Source organism: Eptatretus burgeri, chromosome 6, assembly GCF_056783735.1.
Source record: "Eptatretus burgeri isolate ZD-2024b chromosome 6, Ebu_testis_v1, whole genome shotgun sequence".
NCBI classification, from domain to species: domain Eukaryota; kingdom Metazoa; phylum Chordata; class Myxini; order Myxiniformes; family Myxinidae; genus Eptatretus; species Eptatretus burgeri.
In genome coordinates, this window is record NC_140966.1 from 89,618,883 (window position 1) to 89,640,786 (window position 21,904).

General features: G+C 42.5%; 2 protein-coding genes across 4 annotated transcripts in view; one reads left to right on the forward strand and one right to left on the reverse strand.

Annotated features, from left to right (window-relative positions):
- The window catches only part of LOC147025293 (enteropeptidase-like), a 381,080-nt gene extending 380,327 nt beyond the window's left edge, over positions 1 to 753 (forward strand). For 2 of the 3 annotated variants that reach the window (XM_085886159.1, XM_085886158.1), the window contains one exon: positions 568 to 753. In XM_085886159.1, coding sequence (XP_085742285.1) covers positions 568 to 611 — 44 coding nt within the window. In that variant the 3' untranslated portion in view covers positions 612 to 753. The remainder of the gene's footprint in view (positions 1 to 567) is intronic. The other variant, XR_015059442.1, reaches the window with a different exon arrangement.
- Positions 754 to 1,043: 290 nt separating this feature from the next.
- Positions 1,044 to 21,904, reverse strand: part of LOC147025300 (uncharacterized) — a 91,740-nt gene continuing 70,879 nt past the window's right edge. Inside the window, exons 9-14 of the mRNA XM_085886157.1 lie at positions 20,855 to 21,701; positions 19,655 to 19,783; positions 12,400 to 12,517; positions 9,195 to 9,414; positions 5,507 to 5,575; positions 1,044 to 1,570 (exon numbers count right to left, since the gene is read on the reverse strand). Coding sequence (XP_085742283.1) covers positions 5,511 to 5,575; positions 9,195 to 9,414; positions 12,400 to 12,517; positions 19,655 to 19,783; positions 20,855 to 21,701 — 1,379 coding nt within the window. The 3' untranslated portion in view covers positions 1,044 to 1,570; positions 5,507 to 5,510. The remainder of the gene's footprint in view (positions 1,571 to 5,506; positions 5,576 to 9,194; positions 9,415 to 12,399; positions 12,518 to 19,654; positions 19,784 to 20,854; positions 21,702 to 21,904) is intronic.

A 21,904-nucleotide genomic window follows, 5' to 3' on the forward strand; every position in this document is an offset into this window, starting at 1 on the left:
GAAATTCCACACTCCTGCCCCTAACAATACTGGAAGGCATTACATCGGTCGTACAGCCATAACCCTCTCTCCACCCCAAAACCAATTATGCTACCAGCAGTTATTTACTGCATATAAATGAAGGAGTAGAATGCTGTCCACGTATTCAAAATGGTGGTGTTAGTCATCTTGAGCGATGAATGGTGACGTGATTATGTGTCTGTAGAATGTCAGAAGTTGGCCTGATGTGCAGTATTGTATTCGGTGGAGTTACCATTCATCATTGAGGGACCGGCACATTTTAACCTTCACTTCATAAGCTGTTGATTGTTTCCTTTTGTAAGTCTTCTTGCTCCCCTCATTTCGCTTCTTTTGCATGTATGGACATTCCACTTTAAAGCTCCACAGATTAATTAATATTTTATTGATTCAAGCCCTCCACCATATGTTGGTTGTGGTGTTTCACCCTTCCTCTTTCCCTTGAATGCACACTTGCAAATACCGTATTTACGGATGTAATTAGAAAGAAATGTTGAAAAAGATGGCTCCTTATTAACTGCTTCCTTCTGACCTTCTTTGTTATTCAAGGGGGACTCTGGTGGTCCATTGATCTGCGAGAAGGAGGGCCGTGAATGGCTCGTTGGTGTAACCTCGTTTGGTGTTGGCTGCGCACAGACTAACCGCCCTGGGATTTATGCCCACGTTTCCTCATTACTGCCTTGGATCAAGCAGCAAATCGAGAAGGCTGAAAGAACGAAACATATATCCTATGAGAGGGAGACAAAATAAACACCACAACAGATATGTGGAAAACGAATTGTATTTTCCTCTATATTCCTCATTGACTTCAATCATTGATTCTATCAGATCAGCCATTGTATGACTAATTGGGAACTTGTATACAGAGAAAAATAATTATTTTCAATCAAATCCATTTCTATTTTTTCCATTCTTGTTGTGAAAACTTGGACATGGTTGTAAATTTGCCCTTTTTACTGGAAAGTATTTTCACCAACATGCTAAAACACACTTCCACCTTCGATGACAATCACGGGAAAACGATAAATCTTCAAACAAAATATTTATTTCTTCACAATGTACATTTGTCAAATTATTTCAGACAGAACCAAAAAAAGTCCAGGTTAAATAGGTCTAACTTGTGCTCGTTGTTGCTTTACACGCAGAATTGTAATGGACAATTAATTCTAGCCTTAAGGGCTGCCCAGCCTTGCTATGAAGCCCCAATGTCTTTCGGGAAGGGAAATCAGAAGCAACAATGATGTTTCCTCAAACAATAAAATTATTTCAAACAGACAATAGTTCCAACCGATTGAACAACTTGCCAAGTTATGAGTTGAGCCCTCGATGGAACAACTCGATGACCCACCGACTCTCAAATGCAAGAGGCAGAAATTAATAACGAAAATGCCTCAAATGTCCAATGGTCGTTGGCCATTGATCTTCTCAAGTCCCGACCATTAGCCTCTCATGGTATTGGCTGTTGCAGACCCTGTTCTTTTGTGCTGAAGGCTGCTCCTGGTACTCGAGGGGAGATGACTGGAATATTTGAAAATCCTCTTTGACCAATTTTCTGAAAAGTAAACAACCAACTAAAATGATGTTGCACTTGCTGCCAACTGCACACATTAATAAGATGCTTGCACAGAGGTACAAAGCAAATTGTATAGTAATCTCCTTTTATATTCTCTGCTATTTTTCACATCATTAACAGGTGATGTTCGGATAGAGTAATGATACTATCTTGGCGCTTTGTATTTGAAGGTTACAAGGTTATGACATGTATAGTAAGCTGGAGTAAAAGAGCTAATGAGTCATTGATTTATACGAATAAAGAACTATGTTGAAAGTCTTTTGCTTAGTTTCAGGTGTTGTGCACACAAGTTCAGGTTTTTTTTTTTTTAAGCAGATTGGGTTAAATTAGTTTCAAAAGCAAGCAAATAATGAAGAACTAGCAAAGAATCTTGCCCACGAAGGCTGGTGTCGATCTGTGGCGGATGACAGGTAGAACAATGGATGGAATCGAAGGAACATTTCAGGTGTTTGTGAAGCAAGCTCGTGCTGAGAACAAGGCAGCACAAACCCTGTTACCCCCCTTTCCACCACTTCAAAGATCATCATTTCAGATTTGCATTAACCTCCAGAAATGCTCCAACTGATAGAACTCCAACTGCATGGAAGGGGGAAATCTGGTCTTTCAAAAAGACTTGCTCAATGCTTCGAGCTGAAGCCTGAGATGCTTAGACGACACTGAGCCAAGTTGTGGATGATAGATCTTGATTTGGTAAGGCTCGATGCAAATTGGACCTGGCTCACTTCCACAAAAATAGTTCATAACAAGCCGGGAGGCGACGATTGTTTGCGGCCATTATTGAACAATGCCACGATAGGTACAATTGAGTTCGTGGAAGCCCTCCCGTAAAAACCTATCTCTTCCATCAAAATTGACCAAATCAAATCAGATTTTTTAGGTGTTGTACTTTATGGGCATTACACACAGCTTCTAGGAAATGAAATTGCGAGAACAAATAAATAAATAAATAAGTTAAAGTGGGCATGGGACGCCCCTCATACAAAAAGACAACTCGACCATGATATCTAGTTTGTGTCAAAGTTTCATCAAGATCGCATCAAACGTCATGGAGCTATGCTCTGGAGAGAGTCACAAACAGACAGACGCTAGACTAAGGCGAATTTGAAATATGTAGATAAGAGCACACATCAGATGGCATTTTTGCCGTTCGTTGTTCCATATAGGAACATGACGAGTAACTGTCCATTCATCATTTGTGTTCGATTCCCTAATCCTACGTTAAGGCCCTGTCACACCTTGACAATTTAGCCAGCGTATAACAAAGTATGAAAAATTTGTCTAAAACGCTGGCACACGTCGAATACATTATGGGTAAGTTTTTGTATACGTTAAGAGTACGCTGGCATACGTCATAGTACGCCGAGCTCATCGACAAATTTTAACATGCTTGAAATTTTTTGACATATGCCAGCGTAGGACTCACACGTTCCGCATACACTGGCCATAAGTTGTGGGCACACTATGCGATCGTTGATATACGTTACTTGTAAGTTACTCATAGGTCGAAACACGTCGAGGTAATGTTTAGCGTACCCGAAACTTATTTCTAACCTATGAGTAACGTGTTGTAGGCACGTTACGCGATCATTGACACACATCGACACACGTTATTTATAAGTCGAAACACGTCGAGGTAATGTTTAGCGTACCCGAAACTTATTTCTAACCTATGAGTAACGTGTTGTAGGCACGTTACGCGATCATTGACACACATCGTCACACGTTATTTATAAGTCGAAACACGTCGAGGTAATGTTTAGCGTACCCGAAACTTATTTATAACCTATGAGTAACGTGTTGGAGGCACGTTACTCGATCGTTGACACACGTTCCTTGTAAGTTACTCATAAGTCGAAACGCGTCGAGGTAATGTTTAGCGTCAGTGTTCCAGACTCCATGGTTTTTTTTTTCTTTTTTTTCTTCGGCATGACGGTGATGTTGACACTTCGATTTCTAGTGTGGTTATAATATAATATAATTAATAGGCTGCCGCTCAACGATTTAAATCATAACCGCACTAGAAATCGAAGTGTCAACATCACCGTCATGCCGAAGAAAAAAAAAAAAACAAAACCATGGAGTCTGGAACACTGACGGGTTCCTCTTGTGTGAACCCCATTTTTATATACCAATTCCCCTAAATGCTGCCAATACGCCATTATACGGTAGCTGTAAGTGAGTAACACGTTCAGTAAGTTCTGTGGTCGTCCGGAAGACGTCAAATACATCTACATACATCAATATGTGTTGGAGATACGTTACTTATAGGTTCAAAGCACGTTACTCATAGGTTAGAAATAAGTTTCGGGTTTGTTAAACATAACCTCGACGTGTTTCAACTTATGAGTAATTTACAAGTAACGTGTGTCAATGTATGTCAACGATCGCGTAATGTGCCTACAACTTATGGTCAGCGTATGCGGAACGTGTGCGTCATACGTCGAAAAATTTTCAACATGCTGAAAATTTATCGACGTACTCGGCGTACTACGACGTATGCCAGCGTGCTTTAGTGTGCTCTTAACTGATACAAAACTTACCCATAACGTATTCGACGTGTGCCAGTGTATTCGGCAAATTTTTCATTCGTCGGCATATGCTGGCTATAACGTCAAGGTGTGACAGCGGCTTGACACTTCGATGTCTAGTGTGGTTATGATTTGAATCGTCGAGTCGCAGCCTTTTAATAGGCTATGCCACGTGATCGTTGGCGATACGCATAAGTTAGACTATCGTTGGGCATCGGTTGTGAATGCCGACAACACGCTCAGCATTCATTATAATGATATGATAATTATCATATCATTATAATGATATGATAATGAATGATAATTATCATTCGCTGATAGCATTCGTTGATATAAGTTATCTATATGTTATCAAAACGTTCTGTGTACATTACTAATACATTATGCATACATCCAACTCGTTATGAATACGTCCAAAACTGGAAAAAAAACATCAATAGTTCAGCGTACGCCAGCGTTTTACATACATTTTGATCCCTTGCCATACGCTGGCTAAAACGTCAAGATGTGACAGGGCCTTTAGGGAATCCCAACGCGAACGTTGGGGTGAAAGCATATAGTAATATAATTGCAGACTAGTCATACAGTTTTTGACGGATCGGGCTGAAAATTTTTGACAGAGGTTGATTATAGTGCGCATAAAAGCGCGGAAGCCGATTTTTGATTTTCGGAAAAATTTTTTTCGGGTTTTTCAAAAATTTCAAAGTCCCGTTGCTAGGCAACGGTGGTGTCCATAGCAACGGTGTTCAAAAGCATACAACTCGATCCTGGTATGAACCTACCAGTCAAGTTTCATCAAAATTGGTTGAATCCTCTGGCCTCCAGACCTGTCCATTACATACAAACAAACAGACAAACATACAGACAGACGGAAAACCTGAGAATAAGGGTAGTCCAGCAACCACCCAACAAACAGACAGATGGAAAACCTGAGAATAAGGGTAGTCTCACGACCACCCAACAAACAGACAGACACAACGAAAATAGTGGTCACTGCTGGTGCACGCGAACCAATAAATGTTGTGCAATCCTGATTAGCACCTTATTTGTTCAGGTGAGAATGTATCCATTCATTTTAATGAGAGAATACCTGCACATAGAAATCGATGTGAATTTCTTCCACTCAAATCTTGTTCAATTTCCCAGAATGTGCAAATAAATGACCCCCATGTAATCCTCTTAGAAAGCCAGTGTTGAAATACAACTCTTACAACAATGAAGGCACTTTCCATGATGAATTTCATTTCTCTTTCTATTCCTATTCGCTCACAGTGAATGTCATGCAAGTCATTCATGGAAACAGAGGGTATCCATCTTGAAAATCACATTTGTAAGATATTACAGCAATCACAGTTGCTGCCATATTGCATCATGATACGAGTGATACCTTGCTAGAGGGCATCCTGGCCGAGTAGATAAAGGTTGTGGCGCCAGGGTCTGCTGTATGGACAAATATCTGTATCACACACAGCCAAGAAGCTCGAGTTAATGTGGTTTATTATTATTATTTCATATGTTGATGCTGGTTGCATCATTGCTGGGAGTGCTGCTGATGCAGTGCCCCTGGTTACCAGCAAGCTGACACTCATTTTGCCGACCTCGGAAGGATGACAGGTTGCGTCAACCCGCCTGTTGTTATTTAACTGCACGGAAGGGGCTCAAACTCAAAACCCTAAGATCTTAAACCAGCTACCTTAACTGTTAAGTCAACACCGGGCTATTTAATGTGATAATAAAGAAAAATTGAAATAATGATGATATTAAGGCCTTTTTGGAAAGAGTATTTTAATACTGGTGAAGTATTAAAACGATGGGTTTTATGGCACCGTCGTTTGGCTGTTATTTAATTATTTTGAATCGTAACACAAATCTGGGCTATTGGACCAGCAATCAATGTTTGCCATGAAGAATTCAGAAAATCTAAATAACTGTTGCATGGATTTTACAAAATTCAAGCTTTTAGCTTTCTCGTCAAGCAATGGCGTTAAACAAGTTTTTTAATCTGGATTATATGCACTGTGGGCTGGTGGGATAGCCGAGAGGTATGCACACTTGCCTCTGACCTGTCGAGCCTGGGTTTTAATCTTGACCCAGCTATAAAATGCCATCCTGGTGTTTCACAGGCAGAGCGATACATCAATGTGTGTGCCATCACTGGGCGTTAACCCTGATTGACTGTTCGGAAAACAACTGTAAAACAACCAGCATAACCCGTGACAAGGAACTGCTTCTGTAAAGTGAATGGTACATTGATGATGATGATGATGATGATGTGCACTGTTCTGTAAAACCTTCAATCATCGGTTGACCTGTTTACTGTTGCAATCTGAGCGAGCTCATCATGGTGTATATCATGCAGAATTGCAGCTTATATATTTTCACATACCTGTTTTTCTATTGTCTCTTAATGCCCTTGTCCTATAAACCAAATTGAGCAGCATTGTGTCTCCTAATGTCCTAATCCTATCAACCTAATAAGCCAGTGCTAGCAGCTCCAGATTTTTATAAACAATTCAAGTGAGCCATTGATGCCTGTGATATGCCTGGGGGAGGCGAGGCCTTGAGGAAACGACCGTGGATCCAGCGTAGGTTCCAACAGCAAATTTCTTTTGACTCCTTCATCAAATCTATGGAGCTTCTTCGGGTTATTGTCAGACCCACCCTCCAGACACTGTCTTCGGGCAGGTCTTGGGGGTGGGAAGGTATTTGACCCCTGGGAGGGGAGGTACCACCTCAGCCTCCCAAAGAGGGGGTTACCCAATCTCCTCAGGTATTTCTCCGCATCTCTCTCTCGTTTTCACCAGATGAAGCGAAAAAGATCTTATGGACCGGGTTCGGCACCGAGCACACATCATTTCCATCGATGGTTGCTGGGCATCGATCCTTGCAGCCCTCACAGTGGTGCACGGCCGGTGGGTAACCATTGACATGAGTTTCTCTGGGCTCCTCAAGAGCTGGCAATTGACGCGCAAGGTAGATCTCCGGTGTGGGGTAGGAGCTGCATTTCTTCAAGATGATGGATGATGATTCAGGTGTTGAAAGGCCAGTAAGTTACTTATCAAAAATCTGAACAAACATCGGAAAGGTTATTGTACGATTTAAAGAAAGAGGCCTCAAACCTGATATTGGCTTTCCAACATTTTGAAGTCGATGTAACAAATGGCACAGGCTGTTCCTGTCGATATTGACCACCATGTTCTTGTTTTTTTGGATAAATTTAAGACATCAACGCCTGTTCAAGTTGGGGTCTTCTGGTACAGCCGTACCCATTGAGAATTGTACAAATTGCTGGCCAAGATAATGTCATTGCAGATGCTTTGTCAAGAGCGTAAAATGGTGTTATACGGATAAATATTACCCCTATTATACAATATGTAACTGTCATGATTGAAATTGGATGTTTATCCTGTGTCATGTTATTGCACGAAGCTATGATTGTAAATAGTTATGAATTGGCTTGGATATGTCGTTATGTAAGCGTACAGATCATTGTAAAATTTCTTTCTTCTTTGTTCATGGGGAGATCTATTTGTTCTTCTTTGGGATGCCACACATATGCCTGGTGTTGGCTTAATGGTTAGGGTGGTGGGCTTGGGATCCTAGTATAGGGTCCTGAGTTCAAATCCCACTTGGCTGTTGAATTAATACCAGGTGGGTTTGATTCAGCCTGTCATCCTTTTGAGGTTGGCAAAATGAGTACCAGAGTACCAGCTTGCTGATGCCCTGCGTCGGAGTGGTGACATGTCCAGGATTGTGTCCAATCGTCTGGGAGACTGCTTAGGCAGCACCAACACTCTGCACAGAGTGTGGTCCCGATGGATGGATGGATTGCCACACATGGCTGAGGGCATGGCTGTGAAAATTCTCAAAGTAAATGTGAACAGTGTTGCGCCACCTGGTGGTAGTGGCAGAGGGTATTACAATTTCCTTGTTTTACTTGGGCAACACTGCTACACCAATCTTCGCACGGGTAAATTTGTTCCCATTCCTTTCTCTCCCCCCCCCCCCCCGCTGCTCCGAAAAAAATGGAGGGGCCTGTCATCGTGTGTGAGACATTTCCAGCAGGAAGGAACAGGATGAACGGGGGAGCAAAGGGGATGGGGTGGAAGTGGGACATGAGGATGTGGACGAGGAGCCGGGTAGAGGGGGAGGGGGTTAGGTGAGGGTGAGGGGTTAAAGCACTATGCATGGGTAAATTTGTCTTCCCTTCCTTCTTCTTACCCAAAAGTTTTGGTAAATCCGACGACTAATTGGTCGTTAGTATATATATATATATATATATATATATATATATATATATATATATATATATATATATATATATATATATATATATATATATATATATATATATATATATATATATATATATATATATACATGAACATTCTCACTGAGAAAGAGGTCGAACTTTGACTGGGCTGGGAAGGATTTGGTGATAGCTTGTGGTGCTGATAGATCGGCTAACCTGTTTGTGACAGCACCAACCTGTAAAGAATCTCATTTCTTATTTGTTTGTGTTTAATTAATTTAATTGGTCAATTCGTTTTTTGTGTGATGTTTCTTGTTGTTCTTATTTGACCTATTTTTGCTTGTTCGTTTGGCTCATCAAAATTTGGAGATCAAAATTGGGGACTTTTGAAATTTGTGGCTGGTTAGCCCATTCTACACATTTCAGGTTTTCCATTCCATAACCTAATACAGTACATGTACAAGTTCCTCTATCGGCATTAGATAAGCCTGTTGTTGGTTTAAGATCTTATAGCATCCTGAGTTCAAGCCCCTGTTGTACTGTTAAAAAAAAAAACAGGTGGGTTGACTCAACCTGTCATCCTTCCAAGGTCGGCGAAATGAGTACCAGCTTACTGGGGTAATAAGCCATTTGAGTATCCTATGTCGGAGTGGCGACCCATCCAGGACTGAACTCCTTCGCCAAAGGAGACTGCCTCGGCAGCCTTATGTTCCTCATGGTGTGAAAGGAATGGCTAGCTATTATTATAGGCATTAGATAGTGGTAAAATAAAGAAATGGTGGTCATGCAAAGGTTGTGTAAAGTTAGTGTCGAGATGACATACCAGAAGGTGCAAGGTGCTTTCGTTGATTCCGCTGCTTCCCGACAACAGAGCGAGTTCCAACACTCACAACCCCTGGACCCAGGGACCACAATGAATGTAAAGGGACTGTTGACCTTGCCAAACAGTCTCTGGCCTCAATTTGCAAGTCGAGATGTCTACTCCAGATTCTGGGTGTGAGACTTGATTCTCCGAAACTTCTTGACTTGAGCAAGGTAGGGTCCTTCAAAATACAGTTCATGCAGTAGATTCTCATTAATATGAATACAAGATTAGAACAATTTCAATAGGAAGAAATGACACTTTTATTTACCAAAAAATCTGGTGAGGTCTAATTTTGATTTGATAGTTACAAACAAAAAAGGAAATTTATTATCACATCAAACTTGATGAATGTAGTACTTCCCACCTGTATCTATTTGATGTCCCTTGAATAGAGCACTTCCTGTATCCATTTGCCTTTGTTCTCAACAACATGCCATCTTTGGGTATGTAATAAATAGATAACCATAGCCTGTTTCAGGATATATATCATTACTGTAGATTCATAACAGCTTATTATGGGAGAAGTGGGGTGGAGGAGGGGAGGGGGTAAGAGAATGAGGAGAGAGGGGTGAGAGGAGAGAGGGGGGGAGAGGGGTGAGAGGAGAGAGAGGGGGAGGGAGGGGTGAGAGGATGGAGTAAGGGGGGAGAGGAGAGAGTGAAGGGGGGGGAGAGGAGAGAGTGAGGGGGAGAGGAGGGGGGACAGAGTAAGGGGGAGAGGAGGGGGGACAGAGTGAAGGGAGGGAGGGGAGGGAGTGGTGTAAAGGGGAGATTGGGGTGATGGAGAGGGGAAGGGAGAGGGGACAGAGTTATGGGAGGGTGGGGAGAGAGACAGAAAGGAGAGTGGAGGTGGGGAGTGGGAGGTGGGGGTAGAGAGAGTTGGGGGTAGAGAAGGTGGAGAGGAGAGAGGGAGGAAGGGCAGGGGGAGAAGGGTGAGAGGATGAAGGGGAGGGAGGAGAGATTGAGGGGAGAGCGGTGAGGAGAGAGGGTGTGGTGGAGAGAGGGTGTGGTGGAGAGAGGGAGGAGGGGTAGAGTGAGGGAGTGGAGACAGTGAGCGGAGGGGGAGAGGGAAGAATGGGGAGTGGGGAGAGGAGTAGATGGGAGAGGCTGGGAGGAGGGGGAGAAAGGAGGAAGAGGGGACAGAGTGAGGGGAGGGGAGAGTGATAGGGGAGTGGGGGTTGTTCTGATCATATTTGTCATGCATTTTATTTCATACATGTATCTCATTCTATGATGAATATTAAGGGTAAATACATGGTGGTGCTATTTTTTCACATGCCAGAATTGCATGTGTAAGTTTACTCACAGCTAAAATGTAACTGGTCACAGGTGTGTGTGTGTGTGGCTCTCTCTGATTTGAGGAAGAGGAGGTGGGGGTTGTGGGAGAGGAAGGTGGAGGAGGAACAGGAGGAGGATGATTTACAGAATTCAGTATCAGTGTCTTACATTCAACTTCAGCAAGAGATCAGAGATGGGAAAAGATTTTCTCAATGTCTTGTTGCTGGAGATACTGCACTGGCTCAACGACAGCTATCCTTGTTCGTCTCCATCATTCGAGACTTCAGTTTAACTCTTTGTCCGGTTCAATACGGGCAGTGACTTGTGATATATCCTTCATTGTTTACGTACGTGTTTAATTCCCCGCTTTCGGTACTCAGTTTTGAAAGTGATGCCCTGTGCCTTGTTGCTGTGGGTGCAAACTTGCTCATACTTACCGTGGAGCGTCTCAGCTTTATATCGTAGAATACTAACAATACAACCACCTGGTTTTACATTTGATTGTTTTTTTAGATTTCTTGTGTTTGTAACATAGTGGTTTCCTGTGGTTTTTTTTTTTTACCCCCAATTGTCTCAACAAATATATTGTTAATTGGCATGAGCTTATTTACTGCACTATTGTTACATTAGGTATGCTTTGTCGTGTATAAATAATAATGCTGTGATCATGATATTGTTACGGTCACGAGTTTTCAGCGACGGTCGCACCGCCGACTGGGATGGGACGACAAGGTCTCGACGTCCATCGGGTTAATTTGGTGCGAATCTGCATTGAATAACACATGACCATGGCAAATGTGCCAACAGGAATAGCCAAAGGAGCTTGTCGGAGATCCACCAATTGCAGAGCTTGATGCACGAACCCAAACAGCCCGTCTTGCAGGAGATCCACTAATTCTAATATGCCAAATCACTGTCGTGCTATGAAGCCTGCTCCACGTTGCAATGTTGCTGAATGTGGTGTGGATCCCGTTGGTACATTTGTGGTGGTGCAGGGCCCATCCTCACGGCACCCCGTGTCCCTGTACCGACCACGTTCCCAGCACTACAAAGTTAAATAACACTTCACTACAGCTCACCACAAATCCAGAAAGAACAGCAACCCTGGTCAGAAGCAGCAAGGACAAGCAACCATGAAGCATGAATCACAAACAACCACACAACACTCAGTACACGCTTTTATAATCTCTCATGGGGCATATCGGACTGTGGTACGTACGTACGTACGTACACACACACACACACACACACACACACACACACACACACACACACACACACACACACACACACACACACACACACACACACACCCTGTTAGAGAGTGATTGATGGGCTGCACTGATTGGATGGCAACATAGCACTGCATCTGCACCGTATAACATCACTGCACCCTTTTTATGTCGCGCAAGGACTGGTAGGTCATGAAAAATTACACAAAGACCGATGTACAATGGGGAAGGCTTAAGATTGTGGAGAGGCTAAGATATAGACACCTGAGCAGGGGAGACAAGATCTTTCTAAACATGTGCTCGACACATTTCATCAATTACAGGAACCACATGACATTTATTCGAACAAACGCTATGAAATAACTATTCCAATATATCCCCCATTTTACCCTCCAGACCTGATCTGTAACAATATCAATATTAATTTATCATTAATAAATCCTCATTAAGATGACTTTTCATTAAGATGAATGGTCTGCAGAACATAAACATTTGCTTCAATGAGCTTATACCACTACAACAGAAGACATCATGGAAGATGTGTCAGAGAACTATTCGGTGAGATATATGAAAGAGCAGGAACATAACAATCTCAATGAGTCATGATAAGAAAATATAAAAGTTACTTTAGTTCATCACACACATTATATTCATACCTCACAAAGTGCCGTAAGTGGAGGAGGCATCACATCCTTAGCACGCCTACTGTTCTCCAGAGTCATCGCCCGAGATCTGTGGGTCCTTGGTGCCAGCGCAAGGTTGTCTAAACTATGCCTGAAGAAATGGCAAATACAAGAAAATGTAGACACAGTTGGAGTCCATTTGACCCATCATGGCCATGCAATATCTATATGCCTAAGCAGTTCGACACACTGTACGTAATGCTCGATCACACCATATGGTCAATAGGATCATTAACAATTAACTTGTTAACAGAGTGTTTCAACATCATCTGCTTTCTATCGAAATGACATCCTTGAAACGATGTGAGGCGAAGGAAATGATTAAATTGATGTGGTGTCTTGGTCGAGTACTTTGTTTGATCCCCTCTGATTTTATGAACGATACAGGAACAGGAATAAAGTTTAATGCAACATGAACTTTTCATTCTCCAAATTTGCCTGACTGTTGCTAATGCAAAGGCAAATCACCCAGCATCACTTTTATCCAAAAACTGCTTTGGCAGCACCAACCCTCTCTGAAGACCATGGTCCATTTGATTGATTTATTGATATACTCACTAAAGGTAATTGGGTACACATATTGTCTTAATGTTAAATTAAAAACACAGTGTACTTGCATCCTTTAATTAAAAAAATATATATACATATTAATTTTTATTCCACATATGAAAATAATTTTGGACTGCATCTTCTTTAAGCCTTGCTTGGAATTTTAGGCCAAACCTTTTCATAGGTCAGTGTCCTCACTCAACATTACACCCCATGCTCAAAACAATTGGAGCACAAAACTGGTCTTTTGATCGGCTCCCATGGCTTCTGTTGTACAAGGAATACCAGACTCGGTGGTGTCATGGTTAAAAGCGTCTGCTCTGAGTTTGGTTCCATCCCCAGGTGAGTAATACAAAAGACTATAACCAGAGTGGTGTCAAAGCCACCCAATGCTCGCCTGTTTATACATTTATCGTTTTTAAAAGACTAGTCCAATAATATTTTTTATAAAGCATTGCAGTGAAGTCTGATCCAAATAATTTTAAAGCAATATATGTATTTGTATATTGTAATCAGTAAAAAATAGTGTGGTAGATAAAACATTAGATAGGAAATAACTTGCACCAAAAACTTTAACATTTTCACGCTGACGCTCACGCCGGGGGTATCGCGATAGCTCTCTGTTCTTCGAACGGGTGAGCTAAAAATGGTACATGCTCATGCTTCCTTGCTTGAGATTCAGCATTTAAATGGATAGAACACGGACAAACAACCATAGGTTGGCAATACGAGGGCAGGCTTTGATGGGCCGAATAACCTCCTCCTGTTTTGAAGTTCCTTGCATGTGAGCATAATATAATCTAAGATGGGAATAATTGTGGCTGTGAAAGAAAGAAAGAAAAAACTCCAAAATGCTGCCTTTGTTTTCTATTGTATATCTGAAAAGATTCTTCCCAAACCTCCGCCGCTTTTACAGCCGACTATGTAACAATCACATATGACTTACGGATGATGTTGGTGAAGCGTTTAATCAAATAGGTATTATGGAGAGCTAAAACACTTTTTTTTGACCGGGAAGTGAAACTCGGTCTTCACCTTCTCCTTTTATATGTAGTCTTCCATTGATGTCAACATTCTTTCCAGTGGGGAGGGGGGGTGTGAGTATAGAATGATGCCATTGAAACAGAAGTCATGTTTCATCAAGATAAGTCATTGAGAGACTCCCCATGGGAAATATTTGATTGACGTCATGGGTCACAGAGTATAGCTGCCATATTGGATTAAAGGAAAAAAATTTGGACAGATGCGAAACTGCTCAATTAAATTTTTTTTGTTCAGAATTAAGCACACGAGGAAAGACTATGCATTCAACAGACTATACACTATTGATGCAGAAATCTTTTCAGGGTAAAAACTTTTTAACTTCCCCTTGGATTTGTAGCTCACCATTGTGGGGAATGTTCCGTTCCAATGTCACGAGCTGATTACAAATGGGGATGGCTGATCTGAAAGTTAAAAATTCAGGCATACTGTATATGCAACCTTACTTGACTGACTAGCCGACTCCGTCCACTACAGGACGAAGGCCTCCACCAACATGGCCCATTCTGTTCTTTTCAATGCAATTTGAGGCTTTTGTTCTCGAGTAAATTTTTCAATTTCATATCCCAATCGAATCCTTGATCTACCTCTGATTGTTGCAGAATCTTCTCTAGATTGCTTAATTTTGATTCTTGTTCTGCACACTGCACCGGTTGTCCACTCTTCTCACTACGTGTCCAGCCCAGCTTAATTTATGGTCAAGCAATTTATTTTTGGTCTCATCCATTTATTTTTCTTTTTTTCCCCTTTTGGTAATGCCAAAAAACCATAAACCACGGCTATTTGCTTGTTGATGAATTTTTGCTCCATCTTCATTGCGAGAGACCATGATGTATTGCAGTATGTCATTGCTGATAGAGGATGACAGTGTGGCCGACAGATGTGCACGCTTGCCTCTAACTTGTCTCGCCTGCATTCGAATCCCGACCCAGCTATAAACTGTCACCCTGGTGTTTCGCAGGCAGGGTGATTAATAAATGGGTGTGCCTTCCCTCAGATGGATGTTAAATGGGTGTTCCATCCATCAGCATTCGTTAGTGGACGTTAAAGATCCCACGGTGTCCTTCATGAAGAGTCAGTGAGCTATTGCCAGCACAATGAACAAATTCCAAATTCCTGCTCCAACCAGCACAGGGGCACAACTACATCAATTGGCACAACAACACCCTCAGCCAATGATGCTACCCTGCAGCCTTGTGCTGCACATGAACGAAGAACAAGAATTGCTGAGAGAACACACAGATTATCAACTTTATTTTTCAGATACAAGGGAAGTTTGCTTTTCACGTGTATGAATTGTCTGAAATCAATGTAATTACCGTTTTGTTCATTTTGTAAAATTTACTTTTTTTCTTTCAACGCAGTTGAACATTATTTTTGTCTTATTCAGTTTTCGTCGATCTTTAGCCTCCACAAACGGAACTCTTCCATCATGATTTTCAGTTCTCCAGCATTGTTCGAAATTAAAAGTCATCTGCAGAATTGTTGGTGGTTTAATCTTCCTCCATGTTCACTTATTCATTTGATTTTCCATTTGAGCTGTCGGAACACTTAATTTGGGCATGCAGTGAACAATTTTGGTGAGATTGCATCTTCCCGTCTGACACCTATTTCGATCTTGATCTTGCCACTATGTTGGTGCAGTTTCAAGGTCGCTGTTCCACCAATTGTATACCTTGCTTAATCGATCGATCTATCTGGAGTTGATGTTTAGGTGATATTGAGCTTGTGTACTTACTTATCGTGTCCACAAAAACGGCAGTTGCAGTACACATGGCTAGATGTGGTTCAGCCAAAGCTGAGCACACTGCTGACCCTGATAATTAAACTCTGCCAAATCCGATGCTGTGCAGGGCTGTTCCAGCAGGGGGCATGTCAAGAGATGCTGCATGGTTTGTGGTTCAGTGCCGCAGTCACACACAGCATCCCTGTCATTTAAGTATCCCCATTTGGAGAGAGTGACTTTTGTTCGTCCAACACCAGATCTTAGTCTGTTCAGGCATTCCCACATCGCATAGCTTGAATCTGCTCCAGGAAGTGCCTCACTCACATTTAGCTCCATTGTTGTTGTTAATGGAAGGTTGCTCAGTCTTTCTTCCCATTGAATGACTTTCCCTGCTTGTGCTTGATTTTTCAAGGGGGATGACATACCTTAGGAAGCTCTTTCTCGACTTCAGACGGCTTTGGGCTGGCATATGGCCAAAGAGAGGATGTCTTTCATCTGTAGCCTGTCGTTGATGCCCTTTCTTACTTGCTGCACTTCGTCGTATCTCTGGTGGGGCTACGCCTGCCAGGATATACAGAAGGTCTGGAGGTGTTGGTCTAAGGCAGCCTGTGATGAAGTCGCAGCTAACATTGAGAACTGGATCTAGCTTCTTTGCATGTGTAGCTCGTTCCCATACAGGGCAGGCATATTCAGCCATTGAGTAGCAGAGAGCAAGTGCAGTTGACTTCAATGTCTGTGGGCTAGCACCCCAAGTTGAGCCAGTGAGCTTACTGATGATGTTGTTCCTCGCACTCACTTTGCACTTGGTCTTCTCAATGTGAGTCTTAAAAGAGAGACATCTATCTAGGGTTACCCCGAGGTAGATTGGGTATTCACAGTGTTCAAGAGGGGTTCCTGACCAATCGACCTGCAGTTGGCGCTTGGCTTTGCAATTTTGCAGGTGGAAGGCACACACCTGTGTCTTGGATGGATTTGCACGGAGGTGGTTCTCTTCGTAGTAGGATGTTAACTCTGCAAGAGTGTTAGAAAGTCTTTCTTCAACAACTTTGAAATCGGCATCTTGTGCACCTATGCCAAGGTCATCTGCATAGATGAAGCGGCGGGTGTCTACACTGTTTGGTTGGTCGTTGGTGTAGATGTTAAAGAGGAGTGGTGCGAGCACACTCCCCTGTGGGAGGCCGTTCTTGAATCCTCGCCATCTGCTTTTCTTCCCTCCTAGCTCAACAAAGAAGTGTCTGTTCTCGAGCAATGCTTTCAATCAACTCTGTCAGGCGAGTGTCTTTTGTGGTCTCCAGGATCTTTCTAAGAAGACGTCTGTGGTTGACTGTGTCATAGGCAGCTGAGAGGTCGACAAACACTAGACCAGTTACCATCCCCTCCTCACAACCATCTTCGATGCACTGGGTTAGGTTGATTACTTGGCTAGTTGTGGACTTGCCGGGACGGGAACCTGCTTGTTCAGGGATGAGGTGTCCATCGACAGCAGGGCCAATTTTGTTTAGGATCAGGCGTTCGAAAAGCTTAAAGGTGTGACTCAGGAGTGAGCTGGTCGGAAATTCTTAGGAGCGGATGGATATTTCCCAGGTTTCAGCAGTCGCTATAATGTGGGCTTTCTTCCAGATCTTAGGGAGCTTGTGTCTTACTAAGCATTAGTTAAAGAGCTGTGGAAGCCACTTCTTTGCCTCATGACCAAAGTGCTTAATCTGCTCAGTTGCAATCTTATCCAGCCCTGTTGCCTTTCCTGGTTTGAGGGTAGAGATTCCTGCTTCCAGCTCTCCCATAGTAAGTGGTCTTGTGAAACCAGGGTCTTCACCGTATTTCTTACAGTTTAGCTTGATCTTCTCTCTCTTTCCACGCTTTCCATTCTTTAGCAATTGGTTGGCCACTTGATTTGCAGTGGTTTTTGGGTGCTGAGAAACTGCTTTAGGATTGCCACGTCGCTTGTGAATTAGTGACCATGCTTTCTTGCTGTTTTGTGACATGTCGGTCGACTCAATAAGAGCATTCCAGGTCTTACGTCGCTCTTGGGCAATGCTTTCCATCACCTTCTGTTGTATCTTTGGAGAATCTTCGGGCTGTTGTATCTTCGGAGAAAGGGTCTACTTCAAACATGCTGATATAGTCATCATAGAGTCCTGCACATTCCATTGAGAGTCCAGGTATATATTCAACTCTACAGCCTCTTGGGATATGTTTCCGGGCAGTTTTCAGTACCAGGTTAGCGAACAGGTCGTAAATTTTATTGCTTATTGGTCTTATAAATTTGAGCTTCTCTTCCAGCTCGTTGGTAAACTTTTTCCAGTCTGCTTTCTTGTAGTTAAAGCGCCTTTTAAAGAGGGCGGTGGTTGGGACGACAGCTGCATTGACTTGGATCCCAATGGGACGGTGTTGACTTGACGGAATGGGGTCGAGCACAATGTTCTTACACAGTCCGGCGATGTTGCTTGTAGCCATGGCAAGATCTGGGTTGAAGCCACGTTTCCAGCGAGCACTGTAGAGCGAGTGTGGTAGCTCACGGTCATGGATAAGACTGAGTTGGTTAGTATCCATCCAGTCCTCTACTGCTTCTCCATCCTTGTTCATTTCAGAGTACCCTCACTGGGTGTTGTGGCTATTGAAATCATCAATAATGATCTGTGGTTTGCTGTGTACTTGGGAGGCTGGTTGAGGGAACATAAAGTCTACAGGTGGTGGTTTGTAAACAGATGTTACTACTACACTGCTTAACTCAGCTGATAAGACTTCGATGTCATGGTCTTCTGACATAGATGTTGCTTCTATAACTAAGCCTGCTTTCACAAATACAGCACTGCCATACTGTCGGTGGGGTCGCTCGATGGCCAGGACCATGCCAGGTATGGTGGGGCGGTTGTTTTCACTCCCTCTGTGCGTCTCTTGCAAGCAGAGATCATCGCACTGCTGCTTGCTGCACAACTTGGCTAAGATGTTTTGTTTAGAAGATGAATTGAGCTTGTGTGACAGCATTTGATTCCACACCATCACAATGGCTTTTTCATGATCAATGAATGTGAAACATAAAGGAAGTTTATATTCCCTTGACTTTTCGAGAAGCTTATTTATTGTTGCAAAGTGATCCATTGTTGAGTATCTTCTGCTAAAAGCTGCTTGCTTGTTGGTTTGTGATTTTTCTCTTTCGTCCCCACTTTCCCCTTCTTCTTCTTGCCCTGTTTCAACTTGTGTGCAGCTTGTTCAACCCCAAGTGTCCTTGTCCTCCTCCCCTTTATCTCACTCTAACTCTCACATCTACTCTGCTGTTGGTGTTTCCCCTTTTGTCCCATTCCATTCTGCTTTCGCTCTTCCATGAGCCTGGACCATGTATACAAAAAAATGTCTCAACACAACTGCCTATAAAAATTGATAACAAACGCGATGGCATTAAATAAACCAAAAACGATAGAAAACGAAGCAATAAAACACAAACATGGGAAATAGACAAATTTTGAGTATCATCAACCAATGGCTTAATGTCAATCAGTGAGAGAACAGAAAGATGTCCTCTCCTCAAATCAACTCTCAAAGTGGTAAAGGGTGAAACATTTATATCAAGAGAGAATCTTCCCTTTGCCGCCTACCCGAGGACTGTGTCAAGGCCTGACTGCTCGTCCAACAATGAACCGTAACTGTCCTCCACCTGATGCTGGACTGGAAAATTTGCAGGAGGTTAACTGTGATGGTGAATGCTCTTTAAAAAGGCATTTATGAAGCGATTATTGTGTTTGATGGAGTTATTCTGCTTCTCAAGCCTGATTGCACTGGGATATACTCTACTTTGTCTTTAAAGTCAAAGAAAAAAAAAATTTAATCAACAAAGCAAATTAAGATGATTAAAAAAAAAAAACTGCAGAAACATAACAAGTAACCCGAAAAGAGCTGCACAGCTGTCGTACAAACCACGAAACTGGAGAGCGACAGAGAATTGGTGGATCTTGTGGGACAGGAGAGACCCGAGGAGTGCAAGTGGTCTCAGGCAGAAGGGCATCGATGTCCATGTTTCCCTCGCTGCTCTGAGTGTCAAGCTCCCTGCAACGATCAAAAGCCATCAGCAGGTGGCTCCACCTTTATATTCGACATGAAACGTGAAAGACAATGCAGTATTTCAATCAACCATGAAACGCCATCGTTTTGCATGAGGACAATCAGATATGATAATGTAATATTCACATCCCAAAAAATATTACATCGTTTGGAATTATGAGATGATCAGAAACTTGAACCATGCTCAGGGATCCTGATTTTCTGGGGATCAGGGCAGCAGCGTGGCATTCTCTTGCTTCCACAAATTGCATGCATTGGGAGGAGAGGCATGATGGAGGGAGTTGGTGTTTGAGTTCATTGCAGCTGACTTTGTGGAGAAGCTGCGGCATGATTTTTTTTCCACCGCTGGTCGGCAATTGCTTAGGTGCATTGTTTACCAATGGTAGGCCAGCTATACTTGGGCTGCTGCACATGGCTGATCCCCTTGTTACATCAAGGCTTGATGGAAATTATTTGCTCTATAACCACTCTCGGGGGGGGGGGGGTGTGTGGGATCCACTGCTTCTTGGATGTTTGAGTGCTGTGCTACTACTTTAGTGGCTCGGTCCAGTGAACCTCCTGAGATCGAATTTTGTGGCATTTGGATGCAAATGTGATCATCCGACTTTGCAAACTTTAGCCTGAGCCGAATAAGTCACATTATTTCTGGAGGACAATTGGCTACAACTTCATATCGAATGTACATATTTTAATTATTTGTTTTGTCAGCTTTACTCTGCAGTCTACCTCTTCCATCGTCTATTCTAATTCCCATGAAAGTTATTTTTTAATCTTGTGAACTGCTTTTAATTACCGTTTTGAAATTAATTTTTGTACAGATAAACTTTAGAAGTGCTGTTTGTTGAGAAACTTAAATTTTTTTTTTTTTTTACTCGCTGTCAAGAAACTTGCTGTGTTTTTTTTAATTTTTAATCAACTAATCCACCCAAACTGAATTGCTGACCTGATCCTACAAAAAATGCTGCCAACAATTAATTATTTAAGTCGATACTTCATTTGAGGGGACAGACAGCAATGATATTATACACATATATGTAATATAGACCTTGGACTGACCTGTCCCTTTCTGATGTGGAAGAAGGTGTTGCTGGAAGTGGGGGCATCGTTGGAAAGGCTTGTGACCAATCTGTTGGGATAACTAACTGGTCTAAGGTTCCAGCCATGTTCAGTGTGTCACCAGGCCCACCTAAGATGGGTGAATGACAAGTGACAGGCTGGTCTAGTTCCCGATACCCAGTAATTGAACTATCTACTTTTTGTCTTGCATCATGTGATGAGGATCTGCAATGGCACGCGACAGCATCCGGGGTGACATACTCCTCAGTGGTTGAAATTGGCTGCAAAGGTGTTTGGGATACCAACGATCCTGTTCTTTTCAATTGGCTCTTCTTTCTTGGCAACCTGGGAGTTGTGGAATCATTGGCTCTGCAGTTGCTACTGCGAGATCTTTTGTAAACAATTCCATAGACCATTGAAGAGTCAAAACCAGCTTCTGTGGATTCTGTGGAATTGCATTTGGCTTTGAGTGAAGCTCTCGAGTCATCTCCATTAAAAATCAAGCTTTGCTGTTTACCAAGGTTACACAGGCCACCATTCACTGATGATACCATAATGTCTTTTTCATAATGCCCATGGTCTATATGGCGGTCACAGGACGGCAGACCTGTGACCGCATTGCCATTTGCTCGGTAATAGGCGGCCAGCTCAGCAATCCGGCAGCATGCAGTAAGATCTGGACCAGCCTCTGACTGGACCAATGAGAAACTCGCACTTGTTTGGGTTTTTATACTTTGGCCAAAGGTTTTCAAGGTTTCTGTCCCGTTGGAGAGGGTTTTGGAGCCACAAATCGAATCATTGTAGCATTCTGTAGAGGCAGGCTTGTCAGTCCTCTTGGTTTGTTCACCTAGAGAGTGCAAAAATAAGCAAAATTATCTCATAATCTTCCAATAAACTTGGAGCTATTACATTTCAGATGAATGAAGTTCACCAGATGTAGTTTGCTAAATGCTGTGCTGAGTCAAACGACCTTGAAGAATCCACAACGTTGATCATCATAAAGAACCATGAAAAGGGAAGATTAAATTTTTATTTTAATGGGGTTTTATT